Below are 17,700 nucleotides of genomic sequence, written 5' to 3'. Positions count from 1 at the left end.
ACCAAGCTTGGCAATTGGACCAATGGATGGACAGGGTGCTGCTCATTTGCCTGGGCACTACCAATGTACCCTTTAGCAAGGCATTGGACTCCCAACTGCTCAGGTGGCGCTGGTTGATGGCAGCCTCCTCACTCTGACATCTCTTCATAAGTGCATGGCCATGTTTGCGCATGAGTGTATGTATAAAATGTATAAAAACCTTTGAGTGTAGCATGATCAAAGAAACCCCAGAGGGTAAAACTTGATATTACCCCATGGGGATTAATAAAGTACTTCTTCTTCTTCTCAAAATCAGTTCCTTAACAATTAAATCCAACTAATCTGTTCATTCTCTTTGCGTGTTTGTACATCTGTCTTGCTGTAGCTTTAAACAACCTTTGGTAGCTTTAGTACACTGAGGGGGAAGATATTTGTTTTTAGAAAAGGGAAACAGAGTTTTATTACTCTCCATGTGTGCTGTAAATTGATGTCAATAACTTGATGGAAAGAATTCTACATAAGAAAAAAAACTCATCTGTAAACACTTCAGAGGAGGAATGTTTTGACTTCTCTGGACAAAATACTTAGCACTCTGGCCAAAGTAAATCTGTCGCTGATGGAAGAAACAGTCGGAAGTCTGGTCTTAACAGTCAAGACTGGAGACGAATTTACTACATTACTTCTGGCCAAAGCTTTGGGGAGTGGGGACAAACAGGAACTCTAAGTGAACTGAGAAAGCATGTGAATTTGTGTGTGATAATGTATACACCTGAGCTTTTATGTCTGCTGTGAACCTTGGAGGGTTTCATATATCAAAGTACAACTCTGTGTCTAAACCAACTAGATTCATCTTGTGGTGGACATAAGCAGACTGTGAGGTTAAGTAGAAGGCACAGCATTAGTTTTCTTGTACAGAAGTGCATAAATTTGTGTCAGACATGCCTGAAAACAGCCATGCTTTTCGAGACTACATAAATTGCAAACCTGCCAGGACAAGATTTACTCATCGAAATCCTGACAGGGAATCAAGATCACTTGACTGATGCTAGCTTGTTAGCTTTGTTTCATTGTTATATCACGCTGTCAATCGGCACGACTAAGTTTCATCAAGTACTAAAGAGCAAAACACTCCATCTTGTGTTAAAAGGAAAACTAATAGCCAGCCAATTATACTTTATTTGAGCTGCAGTGGAGTTCTGTACAGATCTTCTGACATAGTAAATTACAAAGAAGCAAACTGTCTTCAACCTTTAGCTACCCTCTCCAGTATGACAAATGTTGCCTGCCTGCCTGAAAGAGGGTGGACTAACAGCCAGGTTGGAGAGCACAGAGCGGCACTTTCAACTCTACTGAATATAATATATGACACCTGTGGAAGAGCACCCTCTTATTATACAAACATACACTCACCTGACATGGAAAGTGCTTTCAAATTTACACAACTTGCAAACAGCAAACTAGCAAGTACTGCATGGGAACCATCAAAGCACAGTAGAGATATATGTGTAATCTCTGGAGGATCTGTTTACTGTCTCTCTGAGCTGTTAAATTATTAGCTTTCAAAATGTGTCATGGGAACCTTTTACGACATTTAATTCCATCCCTCTTAAGCAACTCTTCACAGCCAATAAATGCCAAGTGGTTAGGGTGAAATATCTTCACCAAAGTTGGCTGGGACATTTACCGTTGATTTACGCAGCTTATCAGTGTAGCTATCAAAGTGGATTCTTTTGTATAAGCCTGTGCAAAAGCAACATTAAGCATGCTTCAGTCTTGCTTTTTAGTCTCGCTTGGGGAAGCAATCAAAATGTCTGACAGCAAATTAAATCTAAGTTTTTAACAGCTTCCAAAAAGATTGCACTTGAGAAGGGCAGCAAAGAACAAATGACCAGAAGAAGCCTTTTCCAGAGTCAGGTGGTATTGGAAACACTAGAGGGTTTGTCCACATCAATGAAAAACAACAGACGAATGAAATAAAAAAACTTTACACTAGTGAAAGAGTTTAAGCTGTGCATTTATATCCATCTGAGCCAAATCTGCTCTGAAGGAAGAAGCAAATCTAGTGACTGAGTTTTAACCCCAAGTAGCCATTAATGACAGTTTGTCTTGTTGAGTAGTTTAAGTCCCAGTAGAAGCTTAAACAAGGCAGAATACATGCTGTGTGTATGGAGTGATTTGTGTGTTAGCCTGCGGTGTTACTTACAGTCTGGCTCCTTCCTCCAGCTGTGGGGACATAAGTGATCTTGTAGTTCTGGACACGGCCTGGAGCTGGCTCCCACCTAGCGTTCAAGGTGGTGGTGGTTTCATTGAACACAACCAAGTTGGTGGGAGGTCCCTGAAGTACTGGAAAGCGCATGCACACATGTCACAGTTACAACCATGTCAATACATCTCTCCACTAAACATGGTACAGCACTTGCTCCATGAAATTCCTCCTTTAAAGACACAGTCCTTGATATCTCGGGTAGTTTATGTTCGGAAAAGCCTCAATGGCAAATTTTGTTGACAAAATTAAGTTGATTTACTCTCTATATTTATCATATGGTGTGCTTAATTCATTTTATGTCATACCACAGCTACCCTGAAGTCTACCACTGATTTGAATCAAGGACTGCAGCTTTAAATAAGAAAAGACAATCCATGTCTTGGATCTTGTCTTTTCTGAAGCAGCGATGGATTTGCTTGAACAGCAATGGCTTGATGGAAAGAGAGTGGATGGACTGATAAATGCATGGATGAATATGATGGATAGATGGATGGATGAATAAGATGGATGATGGATGATGGATGATGGATAATGGATGATGAATTGGGCTTTGAACGAAAGGATTCAAATCCCTGTTTTGCAAAGGCATGCATCGTTGACATCCATCTTCAGCCACTGAATCTGACATATGACTGAATGAAAATGTACAGATTTTAAAACAGCCATGGGATGATTGGCATGGACAATGGGACAAACAGAGACACGCACAAACAAACATTTAATAAAACCAGCTGTAACAGCTGTAGTAGAGCACCATTGGAGTGATGGATGGGTTAAGGGTCTTGCTTGATGATGATGGAGTGATGGTTTTCCAATGGTTGAATTAACAAAACATGCTTTCAGCAACTGAAATAAAAAGCATCCTCTTGTTTTACCACAAGATACTTACCTGTGCTACCACCCCCTTGCCCTTGCTTGGACACTATAGAGGCAAAAATAGAAAGGTATAATGGGCATACCCTTTGCTTGAAGTTGTACTTGGCATATTTCCAGAAGGTAAAATCAAAGGTTAATCACTGGTATGATATACAACAAAGAATCCGCCAAGAGGCTCAGGCAGAACAGCATCAACTCAAGTCATTGTTTATTGATTCTCTCAGGACGCCCAGGGTGTGTTTCTTACATGTCCTCTCAGTGCCCAGCAGGTCCTCGCTCTCTGATTCATCTGGATAGATTGCAGTGACAGAAACATCGTAGGGTGTGTCTGGCTCCAAGTTCTCCAGGACGTGGGTTAGTTCATCATTGTTCAGAATGGCCTGATGAGGAAAACAAACACAGCATGAGGAAAGAAGCTCCACTAAAAGATCAGCCAATACGAACCAAACAAGCAATACTGGAGCCATATTGGAGTTTTTATCACTGGATTGGTGCACATATCTGTTTTCTAGATGTTCTCACTGCCTCCTCAAATCATTTTTCAAAGCAAAGCCACATCGCTGCATGAATTGTGAGAAATGCAAACATCTTGGACAGCTGCTTTTCCCTTACGTATTGGAAGTTGGAGTCTCCTTTCTTAGTCCAGCCAATGCGGTACAGAGCCACATCTGGAGCTCCGTGCTCCCAGGTCGCTCTGAAGCTGGTCTGGGTTACTTCTGAGAAACGAAGGTTCTTTGGAGCAGGAACCACATCTACAGAGTACAGAGAGAAGACGTAAGAAGCTGGCAAACAGGGCCAATCCAATTATCTTGAATCACAATCAAAATGATAACATCCATTCTTACCAGTAATCCCCTCTCCCAACATGGGCTGACCAGGTCCCTCATCATACATGGGAGTAACAGCCAGGGCATACTCAGTTTGTGACATCAGGTTGTCGAGTACTCTGGTTGTCAAACTTCCTCCAACTTCCAGCTGTAGAAAAAAAAGATTCTTGGTGTAGGTCATTACATAAAACCCTTATTTGAAAAATAAAGAGCTTCACAAATCATGTCAAAAAAACTTCAAAAGTTGAAAGAGCTCCGGATGTTTTTCTCTTCTGCCAAAGTTTGCCAGGTTTGTGAAATGTTAATTCCATTCACAGCACGGGTTTCCTGGAACACTGGTGAAAACGGGAATATGCTTCTAATAAGACTGGTAGGAAACTTGACTTGAAGGTATCAAGCTGCTTGTTTCCAGGGGAAAATGGGAACAAACAAGAATCACAACAAACAACAAAGTGAAACAGATTTTAAGCAAACACCTGGACTACTTGTATGACACCCCGCTGGTTTTACTGCTCTTGATTCCATTAACTTTTATTAGCTCAATTTAAGAAATTGCAATCAAGGGATTCATCTGAACCCTCATTAGCTTGATGAGTTCCATGTGTTTGTCAGATCTTCAGCCTTTCAATTTGAGTTATAAGTCTCAAAAATATATCATATTGTCTTTTTGGATCATATAACCATGCAGAAGTCTTCACCTGGAATGAATATTGGAATATGCCTCCCCTGCTGAGTGGGATTTATTGTTTCGTATTGGGTTCTATCACGTAATCCATAAGGTCCAACATGACATTCTGCTACTTTCTAGGTAGCAAGACTCCTCTTCCCACACACTAGGCTTCTGACATTCACAACTTGGCACCCTGAGCCACGTTCACATGTGTGTTTCCATCAGAGGAGCTTTAAGGGTCACCTCAGCCTGATTTATGGCGTAGGAAGTAGCAAAGGCGAACCACAAAGTTTGCTGCTGTAGCCCAAGAACTCCCATAAGGGGACAAGCTACCATAAAGTACTTGTCCAATCCCCGGTAACAAAACCTCGTTTTAATCCTGCAAAACTGTGTTCCGAGAGTTTCGTAACCTTTTCACAGGACTCCAAAACATTCCCCAATGTCCAGCCAGTCTGCTGCAGTTTCCATTATGAAGTCTGAGCCAATGTATTGAGAGATCAGTCACAAATATTGATATAAATTCATCACCATAAAATCTAATGGCTTGAACAGACTAAAGGCTATGAGAGTGTGTGGGTGAAAAACATCAGAGATTGATACTGATAAAAACACAGGCTGCTGATATCTTGTTTTTGTTCTGCTGTGTCACTAATGCCAGGAAAGATTGGGTTTTGAAGCAAACTCACTTCTTTCGTATCTCCTTCCTCAGGCTTGTAGGTGATGAGGTACTTGCGCACAAGACCAGGAGCAGCATCCCAATTGAGCCTCATGCTGCTGTGGGTGATGTCACGGACCTTCAGCTCGCCTGCAGGTGGCAGGGGCACTAAAACAAGGAAGGGTAAGTGTTAGTTATCACAAGTGAACAAATATGATTTATGTTCTTAATGACCTACATGTTTAATAAAATGTGATTTATAGAGTACGTACGAGTGACTCCCTGCTTGGTCAGTGGTTCACTAACTGACTCTCCATACAGGGCAAACAGGGAGACAGAGTAGGCTGTGTTTGGGATTAACTTCACCAGCTGGACATCGGCTGAATCCCCACCAACTCTAATCTGCAGAGAGACCGGACCAAAAAAAAAATCAGAAGGTCAGAGGTCAAGGAGATGACAGGGACTCCTCTGTGACAGAGGCAGACATTTGGTCAAGAGCAGTGGGGGAAATATTTTGATTGCAGCACATCTGCCGATTCCGGTTTGACCCACAGGGTTTGACACTTCATAAACAAATGATGATGTTCCCTTGGCAGACTGAGCTCATGGTTCACCCACCCCTTTGCGGCCAACAAAGATCCTCTGTGTTTTCCCTTTTGCCTTGTATGCTGAATGGTGAGGCATACACTGGTGGCTTTGTTAAATGTCATTTTAAGTGTGTGAGATCGAAATTTAGTCAAGAACTGCTGACAGTGTGCTGAAGCTTTTGGCCACTTCCACTGCTCAGTAATGTGTTTGCTGCATATGAATATGCATTCAGACATGTGATTGTGTCCACCCATAAACACATGTAAGTGTGGTCACTTGTTCCTTGTTCAGATCTGTCAAAACCACAGCTGATTGGCTGTATGCCCTATAACTCAGTCACACTGTATTCAGTGAATGTCTCTTACCTCCTGGTCGGTGGTAGGCTGACTGGCGTTAATGGCGCTGTAGAGCAACATGTAGCCAGAAGCACCTTGAGCCCTCTCCCATCTAACCCGCATGGTAGTGGTCTGCTCATCAAAGATGTCCATTGACCTCACAGCAGCCAGGGGCACTTGATGACAACAAAGAGTGATGTTACTGGCAACTTAAAACGTATGCGGTTCTTTTTATGTTTCTTTGAATGCAAAACAATGTTCTCAAGCCTTTAAATGCACGCTACACCACTGTTTATTTAACTTTTATTGATACTAAATATCACTGTTAAGTCTTTGCTCCTCCAATAAAATGGCAATTAACATCTTAAAAGAACAAAAAGAAATGACTTAGAATAATACTTAAAGCTCAGTGTTATCATGCCTTTAAATTTGTCCCCGACTCAGACTCGTTATTGCAATCTTTTTGCAGCCGCATTGTTAACAACACAGAACATATTTCCATTGCCTTTTATGGTTTAATAAATAGAGACCACGCAAAATTCACAGCCACTGAGAGCATAACATTGGTTATGTCTGAGACTGACTCAGACAGAAGCTGCTGTTTATCAAAGTAAAGGCTAAAGAATAATCATTTTTAAAGAGCTTGAGTGTATTTAATCAGTCTTTGACACCCCATTTATCTGGGTTTCCTAAATGCAAAAGTCTCTTTGATTTAGTGTATACAAGTTCATCATAATATCATAACATCTGCAAGCAATGAGCAAAGACAAATAGCTTCGTTAAAGGTAGTTTACATTTCCATTCACCACTTTTACCAAAGACGGATTTTTAGATCTCCTGATGTGGGCCTGAAGCCAAGCAGAAAGACTTACATGTGGTCTCAGTTCCATCAAGAGGCTCGCTGCTGTCCTCTCCTACCACAGAGTAGACGTTGACCAGGTACTTTGTCAAAGAGTTGAGGCCCTGAAGAACAACTGTGGTCTCGGTGCCATCGACAAACACCTAAGGCAGAGAGGGAAGTTAAAATTTTGCAGCAAAAGGAGTCATCTGAAAGATTCAGCAGTGTTGTTGCAATGTTTGCCCAGAAAGCTTTCTTTGGATCAGTTGTCTGTAGATTGTTTCTGATAGAAAATGATCAATTTAGAAGCATAATAAGCATCTTTTTAGAGGATTGGCTTAAGTGTTTTGTAAAGTTTTCCAATTAAAACTAAAACTCCCTTTGACTAACTCAACATGTGTTTCAATGCTAGATCCATAAACAAAAATAAAACCCTTCCACTATGTTCAATATTTAACAAAACCAAGGGAGCTTGACAAAAACAAACATCTTTGTTCATGTAATGAGATTCAGACACCAAAAATGCATCTAATCCACATATCGTGGAGCCAAAACCCTGCTCGCCAATAGCGCTATCACAGAGTCATTATTTGCTTTCTATCCCTCTAAACTGAAAGCAGTTTGTGTTTGTTCCTTTGCCCTGTGTGAGATCGTAATGTAATTAGACACCTAAACAACGGGAGGCCAAAACAAACAGGAGGCTGGAAATAGAAGCTTGAGAGGAGTTTCCCATTACTTGCACAAACAGAGGGTCAGGTCAAATCATAGCCAGGATAAACTTTAACATCCAGAAAGGGAGATGCTCTTCCCTTTCTACAGCTTTATCAAAGGCTGAACGATGAGTAGAGACAGTTTGCGGTGTAGTATTGTGGGTAATACCTGTTGTGGGCTTCCTGACACAGTCATGTACTCAACACGGTACTTTTCTACCGGGCCTTCAGGGGCGGTCCAGGTGGCTCTGAAGGACTGGTGAGTCACCTCTGATGTTACAAGGTTAGTAGGAGCATCAGGCGCACCACCTATTTGAATGTTAGCATAAAAACATACATTGAACATTTGTTGATAAAGAGTTTTGCATTGCTTTCTGACTTTAATGTAAAAGCTGGTAATCACTGATTTAGACGTGATTCTACGGTTATTATTTAATTTGTGGTTATATACAAATTAGCTGGCAAAAACAAGATGTGGCAAACAGATAATAGCATGCTTGTTTACAAACATGTCCTAACAGAACTTTGTACACACCGCAGTACTAAATGAGACGCTACGGCCACATCCTCACTGAGGAATTCCCCTACTGTATCCAATGGCAGCTGCTTAATTTATTTAAGAAGATGACTTTGTGCTCTATAAAGGCTGAATGAATATTAAGAGAAAAGGAAAATAATAGTTCTGCAATCAATCCAGAGGACTTGGCTTGTTCTTTTTTTCTCGTATTACTTTCCAAAGTTGGCCAGACTTGCAACTGTCTGCGGTTCTGGATGCTACACACTATGTTTATACTCCTTATTGTCTTGTAATGGAGAAAATTATACTCTAGTACTTTTCATCAGGGATTCTTTGTGCATACTTCAGTGTAAAATCCTACGTACCTGGGCCCTTGACACTGTTACAGAGGTTGTCAGTGAGGCTGTCAACAATGTCCAACAGGAAAGAGAAGTCAGCCACGTTGTACATGTGGATGGTTTCTGGATCGCTGGCAATGGACCTCAATTCATTCTCATCAGCATTCTTCACACCTAAAAATAGACATCAGTCATTTAGAGTTTTATATATTATGACTTCACTTCATGAACTTAGTTTATGTAAAGACTCAGCTTACCAATGGCATAGAGCTCAATGTTCTGGTCACGCAAGCCTTGAGAGCTGACAATGACATCATCCTGGGATTTGCCATCAGTGATCAACACACCGATCCTTCTCGCATTGGGTCGCATCCCCACATCCTCCTTGAAATTGTTCTGGAGGAGGTAGTTCAAAGCCAGACCTGTGAAGATGACATCATAGACAATAATGTTAATTTAGCTAATGTGCTTACAAAAGTGGAATTCCTTCCAGTCGAACTTTAATAAAAGGATAACTTTACCAGTCAGGGTGTTTCCTCCTTTGTAGGGAAGGTTAGCAACAGCTTCCAGGAGAGAATCCCGGGTAAGATGGGCATTCAAGTGCCATTCAGTCTTTGGGTCTCCGCTGTACTGAGCAAGACCTAAAGACAAACAAAAATATTTGTTTTACCAATGCGGACATCTTTCTTGAAATTTATTTTAAACTTGTCCTTATTTTGATCACACCCACCAATCTGAACCCGATCAGGGCCGATGTCAAAGACTCCCACCATACGGGCGATGAAGTTACGAATGGTCTTGAAGTTCAGACGTCCAATACTCCAGGACCCATCCACCAGCAGCACAATGTCTGCCTGTGCATTGGTCTTACACTGTACATCTGTTTGGGCAAAATGTCAGAGTCTTAAAGGGACAAAGTGGATTATCATTTCCGACTCTCATGTACACAAAATGTTGTGTGTGGTGGATTGTTATGATGGAAGGGGTGCTCAAATAGGTGAAGGAAAGAAAAGGGTGATAGTTTTTTGGGATAAGATTCATCATAAGCCTTCAAACAAATAAAGGTATATCACAAAGCATAAAGTAAAACATGATTTTTTTATTAGAGACATTGTGTGTTCCAGGTGTTGTATTTATCATCTTGTCTGGTAGCATGTTGAGGCAGTTGTTCTTTTTTTGGATCCATGAGTCCCAGGGGAAAATCAGGTGAGCACTCTTTAATGGCCTGTGACATATCAAAGGCCTCCATAGGAGAAATAACTGTGCCCTCCAGAGATGCAAGGTAATATTCAGATCCTGTTTTTCCGAACAACTGTGTGATGACAAGGAAAGCTTCTGATCTTCGGCACCTAAAAGAGAGCTGCAGATGTGCGCTGGAGAAAGGCAGATGTTGCACTAAGTGCCACTGTCTGCAACTGAAAACAGGTTAACATGTTTGATTTACAGATTGTTTGCTTACAGGGAAAAACTACACAACCCCCCCTTGACAGACAGCCAGTTGACAACGTACCACTCCTACTGCCAGATGGGGGAGACTATATTGAAAGTCTGCAGAGGTACAGAAATATGTCAGCTAACACACACATGCAGGTCTTCAAGAGATATATCAACAAAATGAAGAATGATAATAGAACTTGACTATTTGTTTTTAAGGTTGAAAATAAAAGAGGAAAAGTACTTGTATGCTTGTAGATGGAACAAGAAATAAATAAGAATGTGACAAAAGACTTGCAGCACAAACATATTTTTCTTTGCCCTTCAGTTTCAGAGGTTTGTTGGAAACCAGCCTGTAGTCAGTAGACAGTACAGGGGAGGGTAAGATTCTCTCACCTCTTCTCTTTTATCTTCTGAAGCTGTTTAATCTGCCTCCTTATAAGGACCAGACCTGCAGCTGAGCGGTCAAGCTGACCTTTACAGAAACTTCCAGCAAACACAACATTTTTCCTCTTCTCACACTTGCAGCCTGCCGCGCTCTGACTCACAAAGTAGTGAAAACACTTTGTAAATGCAAACACAATATACGAGTATGGCTAAAATCTACACTGGCTGGACTTCAAGTGGAAATAAAAAGCGGAAGCCCAAAGTGACACAGTGAAGAAAGCTAGAAAAGGGCACACAGCTGGAATAGCAATTACATCTGTTATTCTGTTAGACAATTAGCTTTGAGGAAAGGCATTTAGAGAAACTGGTCAGTCTTTATGAGGCACAAGTTTACAGTGTATATTCCTAAGTGAAAATTTACTATGTGAGACAGTTTCAGTGTTTGACTTTTGCTTCCAAGAGACATAACATACTAGAGACACTGCCATAACTGTGATGACAGGTGTAGAAGAGTATGACTGAAACCATATCCCTTGTTAGTTTTAGCATTGAACATGTTGTCTCTTTGATCATTTTTAAACAATAAATACTTTACCTGTTGGTACATAAGGTGGAGGATCAGGTTTGTCAAAGTAAGTGGTTTGCTCCTGTCCAGCCAATGGCATACTCTCTCCTCCCTCAAACACACCAAACACATTCACACTGTATTTGGTATCAGCTCTGTCGACCAAAAGAACAAATCATTTTCAGTTTTTCTTGATGACATGGTAAAGTGGATGTATGGAAATACCAGTCAGAGGACTCACCTCAGCTCCTCTAGCACCACAGTGTTGTCATAGGGACCCACCACAAGTTCTCCCAGGTCGATATCTTCCCCTACTGGGTGGAAAATGACTTTGTATGCCTTAACCTCACCGGGAGCAGGGTCCCAGGTTACACGGAAACTGGTCTTTGAAGGCTCTGAAGTCTGGAGGTTCCTGGGGCCTTTGTAAGGTGTCACTGGGGATACAAGAGAAAAGCCAAGATGTTGAACTGGATGAGCAAATATTAAAAAAGAAAAAGAAAATCCTTTGAAGCTAGGGTTGGTAGTCATGGAAAAAACTAGCATTAATTAGAATGTAGCATTTCCTCAGGACTCTGTCTAACCCCCCCCCCCCCCCTTTGCGTTTTTCACAACTCATGTCTCACTCAGCGGTAAGAAAACACCAAAACATTATCATCGTGAAAGTTAAAAACACAAACAAACATGGCTATTGTTAGTACTCACAACTGTCGTTCTAGCTTTACCCAGTTGTACTGGTGACACGATATCAGGAGAAAAGCTATAATACATATACATCTACATTTTCTGTAGGACTTACTAAATGTCATTAATTTTTTTGCTTGTCAGAGCCCCCATGGTGAGAGCTTTTTAGACTCTAATCCGGACGACAGTCCTGAGCAAAGCACCTCATCGGGTTAGAGGGGACAGGCCAGAGGTCGAGCAAGAGGGGCAGTAAATAGAGGCAGGGGAAGCAGTGGCAGGGGACGGGGAGTGCACGCTGGGGAAATGTATGTGCAGGATGGGATTTGATTGGTTTCATATATTGGACACTAAAGGCAGGGATTGGTTTTTGTTTTCCCAGGTTAACTCCAGCTATGGATAAGCAGCTTTTTTTCGCTCAACACATTTTGTATTGATTGCCATCGGGACATAAAGATAATTTTAACCAGAATAACAAAAAGTGTATCTAAATCTGACTACCAACCCCAGCTTTAACTCATATAATACAAAATGAATAATGCATACTAAGAACATTTTGTGAGAGAAAATTCAGATTTTGAAAAGCACAACGTTTATGGTGTAAAGCGTGGTAATGCAACGTACGTGTAGTTCCCTCTCCTTGCCTTGCTTTGCCTTCTCCAGAGCGGTAGACAGGCAAAACAGTGATGTCATAGGTGGTGAGGGGAGTAAGGCGTCTCAGTACAGTAGAGGTCGTGCCACCGGGAACCTTGGTCGCCAGCTGCCGTCCTCCTACCTTTGGCTTGTAGGTAACACGGTAGTTGACTACATTTCCAGGTGCTGGTTGCCATGTCACCTTCATGCTCTTCTCGGTCTCCTCAGAGACATCAATTATTCTGCCAGCTGCCGAGACTGCAGGAAGGAAAGAACAACAAAGGTTAAAAGAGGAGAAATGATGAATGGATGGTCTGCAGGAAATGTAGATTTTGGATCGTGTTCAAATGGCAATGTGCTCTAAATGTGTACCTATGTTTCTAACATGCCTATAGAAATATAAGCAGCATAGCTTTCCTGCAAGTAAGTAAAGCAAACAATTTGACGCTCAGCTACCTCAAAGTCTTTTATCCAGATATCTGCTCAGTTTCCACGTGCGTGTGGACACAAACCTACCCAAATATTTCAGATTTACAGAGGTGTACATAGAACAGGCCTACATTTACATGATTGATCATGTTTAGTTGGTGGGTCTGAGAGCCAGGCGTGGAAGTCTGAAGTCTTTCAAATTTGAGCAAAGCCACAGATCTTAATTTTCCATTGTGAGTCCTCAGAGTGTTTCTTATTTCAGAGCAGGAAGGGCAAGTGAGAATTGTCAGATGCCTCAAAATGAGCAGAGGAAAATATGCAGAACGCTCTACTTCAGAGAACTTTTATTAACGGAAAAAAACAGTGCATCCAAGATTGCCGTGTGTGGCTCAGCCCAGAGAGACCTGTGATTTGTGTCGAGTGCACGCAAAGGGAACAACAGATAGTAGGAGCAAAGTGGAGGAAGGAATGAGAATTAAGGTTTCAAAGCTGTCTCATGCAATATGCCACCTTTTTTGGCGTGCCAGAATCAATAAACACTAATGATGTTAGAATATATTTCCCTGGGTGCGTTCCATTTCACCAACCAGCAGACAAAATTCCCTCCCAACTGGTACGAGTTTCCACTCAATGTGCTTTTCTCATCTGAGCATGAGTGCAGTCTAACAAGGGAGAGGCCAGCATCTATCTGCCCTTAATCTCTCATGAAAACCTTGTGCAGGTGTGCTGGACATTACGTCACCTTAGTACATGCATGCAACACGCAGAGTCTAAAAGATGTGCACACAAGGACTGTACATTCTTAATGGCTCGGGCAGATGGCAACAGCTGTGACGTTATCTTGTAGCTTAACAGAAAGGACGGAAAAGTGTCGATAAAAGATCTCCTTTTCTACTTAACATCCAAAAATGGTGCTTACAGCTAAACCGTGTTTCCTGGATACGTTTACAGCCTGCGTCACTGGCTTATATTTCTCACTGACGACCTCCTAAAATTTTCTCTCTGCAAATGAGACTTTAAGGCCTTAAATGTGTTTATTACAGGAACGTCCACACCTGCACTTTTGGCATTAGAGATGTTTTTTTAAGAGTTACACACACAAAAGTGCAGTGTCCCTTAGTGCACACAGAACATAAGAACCACATTTATGTCTTTTGAGCCTAAGTTACACTGGATTGGATTGGGAGTGAGTGTTAAAGCAGCCAAAGTAACTTACCATCAGTGGTTTCCTCTCCAGCTAATGGCTGACCCTCTCCATGGCCGTAGGCAGCGAACACAGAGACCGCATAACGTGTCTCTGGGGTAAGACCATCCAGAACTGTGGCTGTGGTGTCTCCTGGGATTGTCTTTTCTCCCTCCTCGTCAGTGAACAGAGACTTCCACTTGATCCGGTACCGACGAACATTACCCGGGGCTGCACTCCAGGAGACAGCGAAACTGCTCTCTGTGACGTCACTTGTCACCAAGTCTTGGGGTGAACCAAGCTCTGTGGATTAATAAAAAGCAACAGTGTAAAGAACAAAGGCAGAAGTCTTTCCTCAGTCCTCAGTTTGTATGTCATGGATATGGGAACAGAAAATAAGTAGCATAGCAGGTTTACTTGTGTTTACCTAAAGGGTTTTCTCAGATTTGCTTTGTTTTGATTTGCTCTGATGCATAATAATGGGACTGAGATGTGTTAGTCTGGAGGTACAGACATGTTTTGTCCAGATGTGGATTTCTTACACAACTATGTGAAGGTTTGAGGAAGCAAGCACAAGAAAGACAACCGAAAAAGTCAAGCAAAGTCCATTAATCTCTCATATATCTCTGTTTTAACCCTTCAGGATCCAACCTGACGTTCTCCCTTCATAATCAGACTGTTGGAAAAAATCTCTGCAAAGCTAATCACAAATCACACATCCCCAGTGCCTCTCCCGGCAGCACTCTAATTTTCCATAGAAACAGACGAAACCTGATCCACAAAAGTGCGTTTTCTACAATTGCAGATGTTGCACCCTCCCTCTCCCTCCTTCCCTCACTTTTCCCGAGAGACCATCTGAAAGGAGAAAGGGAAAGAAATACAGTGGAGGGAATTTGTGGTGGTGTTCATGACCAGAAGTCAGCACATGCTTGGCTAAGAGGGATGCCCATGGAGTGATGGACTTTCATCACTCCAGTCTGGCTGCCATTTAGAGGATGCACCGCATCAGGATAGGCTGCCACATATAGCCTCCCACACAACCTCCGGGATCCTGATCCTTATTCAAGCCCCCTAAGCCCCTGCATGCCAGCACCTAATGGCAAAATAATTACAGGGAGGAAAGTGCAGCTGGGTGGTCTATCTCAAACTGCCTTCATCAAACCTCAGCCCATGCATCACAAATCTACCACAAGTGCAATGCATGGTAGTTTTGAAAAGTTAATCAAACATACAGCAGAAGCAGAAGTGTCTATGTGTAAACTGAAGAGTCCCTCTTGGCATCCATCTGTTAAATATGAATGGAGAACTGATCTGAGAAGGAATAACAGCAGCAGCCGTGGCCACATAGCAGAACAAAACGCACCTCGAGAGCAGAGACGTGATGTGCACAGTGATGACCACAGCACAGCACTGACTAATGAAGAGTTCCAGATTGTGCAGGAGCATGAAAACAGTGTGGGTCACTCATAAAAACCCGGATCAATCCATCAAAAGGGATATGTTTGCCAAAAGAGCAGAGGATAACCTTGACTGACTTTCCCGGCTGTGTGTGAACCAAGGACGAAAGGATCACAAGATAATGACTTCTGCAGACAGTGGCTCACTTTTCATCAGTGTATGTAGACAGGCCAAAGAGAAGGGGGCGACTCGAGGAACCAGAGCACACATACATGGAACACATGGTCCACAGGCCTCGCAAAAACTTCACTTTGCTTGTTCTATCTCTATGCATTAACCAAACATCGCATCGAGCAACAAAACTGATACAACTACCAAAAAACATGGAATTTAGTTGCTTTATAAACTTAAAGAAACATATTTTCATGTTAAAAAAAGAAACATTCAGGATCTCCCTCTTTACTCCCAAACTGCTTCCCAGCCCTTAAGAAGACGTGTACTCTTAAGTTAAAATCTTTGACAAGACCAGATCAGAAATTCCCAGCCTCACCCTCTTCTCCAGAAAACCACATGTGACATAACTGAAGATCATCTGAGAGAGTCGCTCCAGGCCATGTGCTGGCATAACTTTCACATCTGCAGCCAAAAATGTCCAAAGCTTGAAAATATAAATGGCTGCACCTAATAGAAAAATGCTCACAGGCGATAGAAACGCTCATAAAAACACTACAAGCTCGTGCTGTGAAAATAACCATAATGATTTTCTATGGCTGCTCGATTCTCGCTGTAATAAGCCACTGTCTATCTTGTTTCGTAGCCTTGGAAGTGGATTTGGATGTCAGTATAAAAAAGCACACAGAAACGGAGTTAAAAGATCAAACTAAGCTCTGGTTTACAAAGTTTTGCTTTCTCTGTAAACTCCGAAATGACTTAAGGAAATACATCGTTATTACAAAGTGCCATCTCAGCACTGGCACCAGACGTTAAACTTCCTTACTTTATTGCTTTTGGTTCACTAAGGCATACATCTGAGCCACAAAGATGAAGCCGTCAGTGTCTACCAGCCAAGGTAGCCTGTCTCTGTCCTTTTACCTCAAAGGACCTCTAGAGTGGTGGGGAGAACAGCTGAAGGAGTCTGGGTCAGACTGAAATCTCCCAAAGGCATCTATTCAATAGGAAATCAAACCAAGATGCTGGACTTTCACCTGGTGATGTGCTGCTATTCAAGTATAAAGTTTTAAAAAGTCCTTTAGGCACACATGGAAACATTTGCTAAGTCATGCAGGTAGTTAATAATTTGAGAGGTGAGTGTTTGACCCCTTAGATGTGGGGGGGGAGTTTTTTATTCACCAGGCCACCCTGATGCAGTGTTCCCATTATCTTTGAAGTAGAGCTGGGCGATATTGAAAAAGATGTTATCACGATAACATTTTTCATATCAGTCGATATCAATAATTTCACAATATATATCATTCAAATCATTCTTTCATATCATTTTAAAAGCAGATTTTTTTCTCCTGCAGATAACAGACGGTTTTATAGCTTGTATCTGGGATTCAGTAGTCTAGTAAATAGCCAAAATATTTTAACTAATGAAGTTTAGTGGAATTTCTTGTCAAGCGTGTTTCACTCTGCTTTGAGCTGGTAGGTTTTGCGTTTTCTTCAGTTTCACTGTTGCTCGTTTCAGCTGTGTTTTCATCCATGATTGGCTGTTCCATGCCGACTTCTTCCTCTGTTTAATGTTGGGTGGGAACTAGCGTTTAAGACAAACTAGTGCCCCCTCCCTTTCATGTGGTTGAGGAGTGTAATTATAGGTTTAATAAATCAAGGTTTTATCGTACATTAGCTATATTTATATTGAGAAAAATAATATAACAATAATTATCGTTATTGTTTTATCACCCAGACCTACTTTGAAGTGCCCTTCATTCCACCCATCTTTGCACTCTCTCTTTGCCTTTGCCTGTCCTTTGCCCCACCCTGGAGGGAGATGAACAGACAGTCCTCACTGTGACCAGACAGACAGACAGACAGCTCAGACAGCTTTCAAGGTCCCCTGAGGTAACATCTTCCACATGTTGGATAAAACTCCCTATGCTGAAGAAAATAATTCCTGTGTTTGTTTATAATTTCCACATGTCTGATGTCTGTGTAAGCAGATGCTATGACACCTTTCTTTCCTCTTTCTGACTCATTTCAGGTTGTTATAACTCTAACCTATTCAAGGCTTCTGTACTGGCTACCATTCACCATTAGCCACAAGGGAGGGCTTTGTGCGAGCCTACTCTCTTCCAGTTCTCGCCTACATGGACTTCACATAGAGGGTCACTCGAAATGAGTGACACTCAAAACAATGAGATCAGTGTTGAGGCATGCTGACGTCATGACAGCTTA

At 41.9% G+C, this 17,700-nt stretch overlaps 1 protein-coding gene across 1 annotated transcript in view; it reads right to left on the bottom strand.

Annotated features, from left to right (window-relative positions):
- col12a1a (collagen, type XII, alpha 1a) overlaps nucleotides 1–17,700 on the bottom strand; it is a 56,555-nt gene that overhangs the window by 26,121 nt on the left and 12,734 nt on the right. The window contains exons 14-31 of the mRNA XM_034675256.1: nucleotides 13,942–14,211; nucleotides 12,288–12,554; nucleotides 11,227–11,419; nucleotides 11,016–11,140; nucleotides 9,330–9,479; nucleotides 9,121–9,240; nucleotides 8,857–9,021; nucleotides 8,627–8,773; nucleotides 7,914–8,053; nucleotides 7,069–7,198; nucleotides 6,227–6,372; nucleotides 5,546–5,675; nucleotides 5,305–5,441; nucleotides 3,967–4,096; nucleotides 3,734–3,873; nucleotides 3,369–3,501; nucleotides 3,135–3,167; nucleotides 2,183–2,322 (exon numbers count right to left, since the gene is read on the bottom strand). Coding sequence (XP_034531147.1) covers nucleotides 2,183–2,322; nucleotides 3,135–3,167; nucleotides 3,369–3,501; nucleotides 3,734–3,873; nucleotides 3,967–4,096; nucleotides 5,305–5,441; nucleotides 5,546–5,675; nucleotides 6,227–6,372; nucleotides 7,069–7,198; nucleotides 7,914–8,053; nucleotides 8,627–8,773; nucleotides 8,857–9,021; nucleotides 9,121–9,240; nucleotides 9,330–9,479; nucleotides 11,016–11,140; nucleotides 11,227–11,419; nucleotides 12,288–12,554; nucleotides 13,942–14,211 — 2,696 coding nt within the window. The remainder of the gene's footprint in view (nucleotides 1–2,182; nucleotides 2,323–3,134; nucleotides 3,168–3,368; nucleotides 3,502–3,733; nucleotides 3,874–3,966; nucleotides 4,097–5,304; nucleotides 5,442–5,545; nucleotides 5,676–6,226; nucleotides 6,373–7,068; nucleotides 7,199–7,913; nucleotides 8,054–8,626; nucleotides 8,774–8,856; nucleotides 9,022–9,120; nucleotides 9,241–9,329; nucleotides 9,480–11,015; nucleotides 11,141–11,226; nucleotides 11,420–12,287; nucleotides 12,555–13,941; nucleotides 14,212–17,700) is intronic.

Source organism: Notolabrus celidotus, chromosome 22, assembly GCF_009762535.1.
Source record: "Notolabrus celidotus isolate fNotCel1 chromosome 22, fNotCel1.pri, whole genome shotgun sequence".
NCBI classification, from domain to species: Eukaryota; Metazoa; Chordata; class Actinopteri; order Labriformes; family Labridae; genus Notolabrus; species Notolabrus celidotus.
This window is presented reverse-complemented; position numbering and strand designations above follow the sequence as displayed.